The 9,531-nt window shown below is 57.5% G+C and overlaps 1 protein-coding gene across 1 annotated transcript in view; it reads left to right on the plus strand.

Annotated features, from left to right (window-relative positions):
• KIAA1755 (KIAA1755 ortholog) overlaps window positions 1-9,497 on the plus strand; it is a 50,143-nt gene extending 40,646 nt beyond the window's left edge. Inside the window, exons 10-13 of the mRNA XM_015564506.1 lie at window positions 2,187-2,325; window positions 2,445-2,567; window positions 3,072-3,293; window positions 8,236-9,497. Of these exons, the coding sequence (XP_015419992.1) occupies window positions 2,187-2,325; window positions 2,445-2,567; window positions 3,072-3,293; window positions 8,236-8,937 (1,186 nt within the window). The 3' untranslated portion in view covers window positions 8,938-9,497. The remainder of the gene's footprint in view (window positions 1-2,186; window positions 2,326-2,444; window positions 2,568-3,071; window positions 3,294-8,235) is intronic.
• The last annotated feature ends 34 nt before the right edge of the window (window positions 9,498-9,531 follow it).

A 9,531-nucleotide genomic window follows, 5' to 3' on the forward strand; every position in this document is an offset into this window, starting at 1 on the left:
CCCACCCCACCTGCTTCCTGGATGGGAGTTTGGAGCTGGGGACACATAGGGTGGGCCCGGCAGGTGCCCAGGATAGGAATGTGCCCAGGATAGGGATGTGCCCAGGATAGGGATATGCCCAGGATAGGGATATGCCCAGGATAGGGATATGCCCAGGATAGGGATGTGCCCAGGATAGGGATGTGCCCAGGATAGGGATGTGTGCAGGGCCCATATCCTGTCCCTTCTCTGCTGCCCTCCTTCAGCCCCAGTCATTTTCAGACGGGGTGGGCGTTGAAGGACAGCCCTGCCTGTTTCCGGTCACACTCATGGACCAGGCAATCTCTCACCCAGACACTGAGCTGAGCCTGGCCAGGAGAACCTCACGGTGTGTGAGGTCTCAGAGCCACAGCAAAAGCAATTCCTAGAAAGTACCAATTTTCCTAAATTGAGGGGTGGTGTAGGGGCAAATCAGTAATTAAATCAGCCAGTAATTGGAAATTTCTTTGTCTCTGTTAGAACACAAAGTCTGCATAAACTCAAGGACAATTTGTTTATTTAACCAGCACCTAAATAGCACGTAGTATGCGCACAATATTGTTTTAAAGGCTTTACAAATAGTAACTCGTCTAATTCCCACCCATGTGGTGAACCTAGCAGTATTCTCATCTTACAGTGGAGGGGCCTGAGGCTCAGAGAGGCTAAGCGACTTGCCCAGGGTCACAGAGCTGGGATGTGGTGGGGCCAGGGCTTGAGCCCAGGCAACTTGGCCCAGAAATTTGAACACACCACCCTGAGCTGTGCCACAGGCAAAGTCATGCTGATATGCGCACTGGGCAGCAGGGCCCTGGTACCAGGTGTGGAGTCCTCACCCTGCCCCTCACGTGTGATTCCCAGAATATTCCATCTCCCTGGCTGAGCGCCAGGCCCCTATTGTCACCAGAGGTCCCTCCAGGCCGTTGACCACTGGCAGGTCCACCAGGGGGCGCTGTGGTCCCGTGTGAGCCGCTGTGCGTGTTTGTTCGGCTGCTGGGTCCCTGCAGCTCTCGCCTACCCCACCCCCCACCCCCCTCTTCCCTCCGCCAGGCAAGCTGGCATTTTCCATCAGGTTCACGCAGCCTGGGCCCTCACCTGGAAGGGCAGGGACCCGCGAGGAGTATCAGTTAGATGGGGAGGCCCAGAGCGAGACAAGCAGGCCATCCTTCCATTCCATCTCCCCGTTTTCCTTTTCCTCCTGAAGTAAGACACTCCCCTCCACTCCACCCCCCTCCACTCCACCACCACCACCACCCGTGAGCAGAGGAGGGTGGGTGGGATTTGAGGGGTGTCGGAAAAGCCTCCCTTTACCCAAGTGTTACCACGCCTGGGTCCTGTCCACAGTCCATTTATGTATTCCTGGCTTTGTCCGTTTTTAAAAATAATGTTCAGAAAAAGCTATGGACTGGGTTCCAATTCAGACTGCCATACCTGAGAGTCAGTCCCTCTCTCTGGACCTCAGTTTTCCCATCTGTAAAATGGAGACTGGCGAGGCGATGTTACAGCTACTCACTATCACTGCAATAGAAATAACAAGTGCCAGCAAACACTGTATGCCCAGCCCTGTGTGAAGTGCTTTGAATGCAGGAGGGCTGGTTCTCAGGCCTGGCTCCTGGGAAGGTTTAGGAAGCACTGGGGTCCAGGCTGCGTTCAGACCTGACTCGATGGGCCTGGGATGGGCCTGGGCATCGAGATTTTTTAAGCGCCCAGGGCAGGTTCTAATATGTAGCCAGGGTGGAGAGTCCAGGAGTTAGATCATCTAACCCTTGCAAGCAGTCTGTGAAGTGGATTCTGTCATCTCCACTTTTGAGAGATGAAAAAACAGAGGCACAGAATGCTTGAGAAATTTGCACTAGGTCCCATGACAAGAAGGTATCAGGGCTGGGATTTGAACCCAGATCTGTTCAGTTTGGTTCATACCCTCCTAGGTAAGGGAGTGTCATTTGGTGTCTGCTGTGTTTGATGGTCCTCCCAGTCCCATGTAGACCAAAGCTGAGGCCCAGAGAGGTGTTCGGACCTGCTCAGGGTCACACAGCCAATCGGCAGCTAGAATACCCAGGTCTGGGCCACAGACTCGCTGGAAGATGGGGGGCGAGGCAGGCCTATACTGGGCAGGAGTATTGGGGTGGGGGCACATCTTGGGCCTTCTCTCACCCTCCACTGCCTCCTAGGAGCCATCTGGCCGAAGCCACTGCCCTCTATAGCCTCGTGGACGAACAGCTGCATGTCCTGGTCACCACATCTAATCACCTCCTGGGGAGGCTCGAGCTCCGCGTCCGCATGGGCCGCCTGGAAGCTGCCATCCACCAGGTGAAAGGGGAGGCGGCCTGGGACATGGGGGCTTCCGCTCCAGGCCCTGCCCCAGCCAGGCACTTGCTCTGGTGCCAGGACCTGAGCCCCTCGTGTCCAAACCTCCCTCCCCTCCCCAGGTCAGCAACTGGATGGAGCAGGAAGGAAGCCGGCGCCTGCAAGCGCTGACCCCCAAGGACGGGAGCCTGGAGACAGTGCAGAAAGCCCACCTGGAATTTGAGGACTTCTTCCTGCAGGCTGCAGTGAGTCCCTGAGACTGGGGGGCAGGCCTGGAACAGACGCAGAGAGGGCGGGAGGGGGCGGCGCGCCAGGGCCAAGGTGTGGAGGTGGGCAAGTGCGAGAAGACTTCCGGAGGCGGTGAGGTGACCGGCTTGGATATATAACGGGTTCAGCTTAGATGCTCTCTCCTCCGGGAAGCTTCAGGGACCCCAAGTCCAAAGCCGACTCATCTCAGAATCCCTTGGGGAACTCCCAGAACAGTGGGGGATGGAGGTGGGGGCCAAACAGAGAAACAGACAGAAAGGGGAGATTGTGGGGACCTGAAGACTCTGGGCCAGGAAGCTTTCCAGAAGAGGGTGACTCTAAGCAGGGTCCCAGCTAGGAGAAGTACGCTGCCTCGGCAAAGGCCTGGGGCCCCGTTGTATAGATGAGGAAACTGAGGCATGGGAAACCTCATCGCTCAGCAGCAGGGCAGTAGGAGGCCTCAGCTAAGGCAGGAGCTGAGCGATGCCCCCCTCCTCACACAGGCCCAGTACCGGCAAGGCCTGGAGCTGTCCAAGCAGGCGGCCCAGCTGGGAGCCTCAGCGGGAGGGGCCCGCGAGGCGGGAGGAACAGAGCCCCCGGAGCTGGCTGCCTTCGCCTCCAGGCAGCGGACCTTCCAGGCTAAGCTGACCCACTTCTACATGGCTGCTGAGCGGCAGCGCACGGACCTGGAGACGCTGCTCCAGCTCTACCACTTCTGCAAGAAGGTGAGCCTTGCGGCCCACCGGCACGGCCCACCCTCCAGCTGGGAGGCAGGGAGCAGCCCAGGCACACACTAGGCTCTTTGCATGCTCGTTCCATCATCCGTCACCTCCATTTTCCAGCTGGGAAGCGCAGCTTGAGAGGTCAAGTCACTCACCTAAATCCAAGTCCAGCTGGTCCCTGACCCAGTTTAACCCACTACACCAGGCAACCTCCCAGTGACCCTCAGATATCACCTGCTTCTTCTTTTTAAAAAAATATATGTTTTAGATTGATTTCAGAGAAGAAGGGAGAGGAAGAGAGAGATAGAAACATCAATGAATCATGGATGGGCTGCCTCCTGCATGCCCTCTACTGGGGATTGAACCTGCAACAAGGGCATGTGCCCTTGACTGGCATCAAACCTGGGACCCTTCAGTCCACAGACCAACGCTCTACCCATTGAGCCAAACCACCTAGGGCTCACCTGCTTCTTAAACGTTGGGATTAGGGAAAGGAGCCTAGGGATTTCTGAGAATCCAACCAATAGCACAGGTTTTCTCCCCACACACAGATCTCTGTAGGTGACCTTGATCTTACCTCACCTCTCTGTTGCAGATTTGGAGAAACAGCATCAGAGAAGGGCTGTCACTTAGCCGAGATCACACAGCAAGCCCATGGCACCATTCTAGTGCTTTCTCCCATGCCTTACCTGCACAGATGGCGCCAGCAGAGGAGGGAGGGACCATTGGCTGAGGGTGGCATGTTCAGAACAGGGGCCTCAGTCCTAGCTGGGAACCTGGAGTTCGGCCAGAGGGTGGAGGAGAGGGTAGGACTACCATGGTCAGGTGGGGGTGGGGGACAAGCACAGAGTATCGGGGTGAGAGGCAAGAGGAACTCCATAACTTTGCATCTATCATCTCTTGGCAACCCAATGTGGCAAGGTTGATTAGCCCATTTTACAGATGAGGAAACTGAGGCCCAAAGAGGGAAAGGGCCTTGCCCAAAGCCACATAGATGGAGAAAAGAAGAGCTGGAATGTGAACGTAGATGTGTCCATGCCCTATAACATGCTCTCTGTTCTCCAAAGGTGGGGAGATAGGTGGAGAATGACAACCAATTAGCCATGTCTAAGCCAGGATGATGATGGTGATGATTAGGTGATTATTATGAGGATAGCCTACGTGTTGACTATGTACTCATGTCAGAGCCTCCTGTAAGTGCTTCACAAACCTGCCTGACTGAATTCGCACCAGATCTTTATGAGGGAGGGGTGCCAACATTGTTTCCATTTTACAGATGAGAAAACTGAGGCCCAAAGAGGAAAGTAGCTGGTTCAAGGTCCCCCAGAAGGCTGATGGTCAAGCAGGATTTGACTTTAGAGCCCTCACCTCTTCTAAATCTCTCCCAAGTTTCTCATTTTCTGATGGGGAAACTGAGGCCTGGGAGAATGGGGATTAGCCTGGGAGAGCTGTGACCCAGTTGGAACAAGAACCCACCTCTCTGGCCCAGGCCCAGTGACCTCAGCTGTCCCCCACCACTGAGGACAGAGCGTGAGAAGAGCCTGACCCCAGACTCCCAGCTGTCAGGCCTGCCCATCACACGGGACAGAGAACACAGCATGTTTCTGAGGGCAGTGGGAGGGACTCCGGTCAACCATGCCAGGGGCTCTGGGAGGACAGACCACTCTCTGTCTCCCCGGGGCAGCAGGCAAGGGAGGCAGATGTGGGCCGTGACAGCAAAGGAATCTCCTACTCCCAGCTGTACAGACTTTAGAGAGCGAGGCAGCTTACGCTTGTACTAGAGGCCCGGTGCACAAATTTGTGCACAGGTGGGGTCCCTCAGTGTGGCCCGTGGGGATTGGGCTGAAACTGGAAGTCCAACGCCGCCTGTTGCTCCCACTCATCCCGGCCCCACTGTGCCTGCCGCAGGCTCCTGCCCAGTCAGTACTGATTGGGAGAGGCTCGGCTGCCATAGCAGCGCTCGCCAGCCATGAGCCCTGCGTCTGGTGCCTGTCCCGAGGGGCGGGAAGGGGGGTGGGACACAACTGGCCCTCTGGGCAAGCAGTGGGATGCCCTTGCTGGCCCAGGATCTGGATCTGTCCCGCTGACCTTTGCGCCAGTTGCCGGGAGCCACCTGGTGGCCGCTTTTATATCCTTTCTTCCTTGTGGAGTGTCTAGGGAGGGGAAGCAGCTGCAGTACCCAAGGCCACTTCCAGGAGGCCAGCGGTGCTGTCAGGATTGTGAGGGCAGCGCCTGTCCGCCAGTGCCTGGCCCCTTCTCCGGAGATTGTACCTGCAGGACTACTGAGGGAGGGAGTGGCTGCTGTCAGGCTGGTGGGCCACCTGGATGGGTTGGTCAGCTGAGTAGCACTCCCGCTATAGGAGTGCACTGACCGCCAGGGGGCCAGCTCCTGCATTGAGCGTCTGCCCCCTGGTGGTCAGTGTGTGTTATAGAGACCAGTCAACCAGTGGTTCAGTCATTCAGTAGCTTAGGTTTTTATATGTACAGATGGGCTGTGTGACTTCAAAGACAGCCTCACTGCTCTGGGCCTCAGCTTCTCGTCGATGATGATGATGACGATGACAGTGACGATGGTAACAATAATGCTTTATGATGTGCCCTGGTTTCAGTCATTTGCACATAGTTGTGTGGTCACACTAACCCAATGAGGCCGGTACTATTATTATGCCCATTTTGTGCACAAGGAAACACAGAGCGGTCAGAGCACCCAGGGCCACACAGCTAGGAAGTGGCAGAGCTGAGGTTCGAACCCGACCATCTGGCTCTAGTGCCAGCCTTGCCAGGTTCCTTGCCGAGAGAATTAGATTGACTGTGAATAACCCCACACCTTCTTCCTTGCTCGTCGGTTTCAGCCACATTGGCCCTCCCTGGAGAAACCGAACATGCTCCAGCTCTGAGGCTTTGCACTGCTCTTCCCTCAGCTGGAATGCTCTTCCCCTCGACTGGCTGGCTTCTTATCTTTCTTCAGTGCTCAGCTCACTGTCCTCTACTCACAGAGACCCTTCCCGACCTCCTCATACCTGCGTGCCCCCCCCACCCCCGCATTCTCTCTCATCACCTTGTGCTTATTGCTTCCTGGCCCTTTGTGATCTGAAATTATCCTGTTACTTCATCACCTGCTCTTCTCTTGTCTGCCACCTGTGAGGTGAGCTCCAGAGATGGCAACCAGGTTGGTCCACCATGCCCAGAGCAAGACCAGCAGGGGGCTTGGTGAACTCTGGGGGGAGGGGAGGCTGGCCAGGTGGCAGGAGGAGGAGGAGGGCTGTGGATGTGTGTGGGAACGTGCACGGCAACCCAGGACTAGAAATCGTACATGAGGTCCAGCCGACCTGAAGTCCCACCATGCCATCTCTCGCTGCTTGATCTGGGCAAACCCCCTCTCCTCCCTGGCCCTGAATTTTAATCTGACCCCCGCATTCTCTCTCATCACCTTGTGCTTATTGCTTCCTGGCCCTTTGTGATCTGAAATTATCCTGTTACTTCATCACCTGCTCTTCTCTTGTCTGCCACCTGTGAGGTGAGCTCCAGAGATGGCAACCAGGTTGGTCCACCATGCCCAGAGCAAGACCAGCAGGGGGCTTGGTGAACTCTGGGGGGAGGGGAGGCTGGCCAGGTGGCAGGAGGAGGAGGAGGGCTGTGGATGTGTGTGGGAACGTGCAGTCCGACCCAGGACTAGAAATCGTACATGAGGTCCAGCTGACCTGAAGTCCCACCATGGTCATCTCTCGCTGCTTGATCTGGGCAAGCCCCCTCTCCTCCCTGGCCCTGAATTTTAATCTGCACAGCAAGGGTTGGGGCGAGATGATTTCTGAGGTGTTATCCATCTCTGTCCAGCTCGGCCTAGAAGATGGAGTCCTAGACAGACAGACAGACAGGACAGCTCAGTGCTGGGCCCAGCCCTGGGCGGAGAGCCTGCGTGCCGCAGCTTTGGCACTAAATAATAATAACACGATTGCGCCGCTAAGGGAGATTTATGGAGCCCTTTCCCAGCCATGAGCTCCGTGAGCCTCCGCGAATATGAAGCCATTTATCTAAAGACAAGTTCCCTTAATCCACGGAAAGATGGTTTCCTCGGAGAAAATGCTTCTCCAATCCCCACAGCCTAACAGCTCGCTGTCAGCTTCTAAATTAATGGAGAGAAAGATGATGTTTTTCACGAGCTGCTGGGAATGTGTTGGCCCCTCTGCAGCCTGCAGACATTTTGCAGGTGAAGCGGGGACAGCAGAACCCCAAAATGGGGCAGAGGGGCTGGAGCGAGGGGGCCGCTGGGCCTGGGCTGGCTGATGGTCTCGCTGTCTGGGCCAGTTTCTCCTGCGCAAGGAGATGCTTGGATGATACTCACTTGAGTTCAAATCCCAGCTCCTCCCTGACGTGCAGTGTGACCTGGGCAAAGGATTTCACGTCTCTGGGCCTCGGTTTCTTCCTCTGGCAAATGGGCTGTTGGTACAGTTGCGTGCGATCAGACCGGAGACACAAAGAGCCTGGCAGACAGGCCGTGCTCAATAACGTTAGCTAGACTCCTCCCTGAGTACCACTCCTAAGGGGCTAATGCAATCCAAGAACCTGAATATTCAGCTCTCATAAAGGTTTTTATGATCACCTAGTACACCTTGCATTTTACAGAAGGAGAAACTGAGTCTCAGGGAGGCCTAAGTCCCCACTGGCCCATGGGTACCCGAGGTTCCCAGGGTGCTGGGGACTGTTCCCAGCGGCAGGTGTGTGTGCCGTGGGGAAGAGAGGGAACCATTGTCATCACCTGGGAAAAGGAAGTCACGGCCACCTGAGGGGGCTAACGCTTGGGGGCGTGTTACTGATGTAACCCAGCCAATCCAGCCACGCTTAGTCTCCGAGTCCTCGCTCTGCTCGGAGGGGCCCATCCTGTCCTCACGGAGCGCCCCCGGCCCCACTCCCAGCCTGAACCCCACCTCCCTCTCTTGTCTCCCAGATGGCCTGGTTCCACATGGACTGTCAGGACCTGATGACCCAGCTCAGCCTGGGCAAGGACCCAAAGGCCAGCCCCGGGGGCCAGCGCCGCCTCCACCGCTACCTGCAACGGCTGTCGTCCGAGTTCCCTGCTGAGAAGCTCACGGCCATGGGGCTGCAGGTGGCCTCGCTGAGCCAGGAGGACCTGGGCCAGGACCTGTGGGAGGAGGCCCAGGTGAGACATGGGGAGATCCAGACCCTCCTGACGAAGGCACTGGCCCACTGTCAGTGCCCACTGGGCCCCAGTGCCCACGCGGCACAGCTGGAACTACAACGGACCGCCGCCAAAGGCCAAGGTGTGAATGGAGACGTCACTTCCAAGGGACGGCGGGACCCACCCTTCCAGGACTCCCTGGGCCTGGATCGGTCACCAAAACCCCGTTGGCCTCCTCGGGCCGAGAGAGGGGGGCAGAACAGACGTCTCCAGGCAGGCCCTCTGCCCCTGGACGCCGGCCAGGCCACAGAGGCTGGTGAAGGCAAGGGCCCTCGCGAACCCCTGGATCCTGCCCCGGAGCGGCTTCTCACCTCCCTCTTCTCCTGGCAGCGGCTCCCCAGGCAGAGGCAGGTCCCCCATCCCACCGGGGGCAGCTCCTCCTCAGAGGGGACAGACTCACGGACGTCTCTGGAGGACTCGCCCCAGACAAGCCCCCCTGCCTCCCTCTAGCTGGGAGCAGAGCCCCCCACCCCCTGTACCAGGCTCCAGGGGTTCGGGCTGGGCCTGCTGCTGCGGGACCACGCCCGTCAGGCCGAGGCTCCTGAGCACTGGGTGTGTGTGTGGCCTGTGCCGAGGGGCCAAGAACCGGCACCAGGAAACTCTGAGAAGTCCGGACCCTGGGAGGTCGGGGCAGGGTGCAGCAGAGCGTGGGGTTGGCTCCCTCGCCCCAGAACAGACCCTTCCAGGGGGCTCAGCCATAGGGAGGCCCCTGCCCAGCTGGAGGTCAGGGGCACCCAGCTTCCCCTTGGGACACTAGGGGCATCGCTGCCCTCATACGGAACCATGAGTGAGAGATTCGGGAGTGGCTCCTGTTCTTAGGATCCCACTGAACGGACCCCGAGACAAGGATCCAGGTGCATGTGTGTTTGACAGTCACCCCAGGAACCACTGGGAGGTGAGCCTGGGAAAGCAATAAAGGGGGTGCTGTCAAGCAAATCACTGCACGCAACTCATTGTGCCATTGGCCTTGGCCGTTGACCTGCCAGAGACCAGTTAGTGTTTCAGGTAGGGGAGAGGGGGAGGGAGAAGGGGAGAGGGAGGGAG

The sequence above is a fragment of the Myotis davidii genome, unplaced genomic scaffold (genome assembly GCF_000327345.1).
Source record: "Myotis davidii unplaced genomic scaffold, ASM32734v1 scaffold38, whole genome shotgun sequence".
NCBI lineage: Eukaryota > Metazoa > Chordata > Mammalia > Chiroptera > Vespertilionidae > Myotis > Myotis davidii.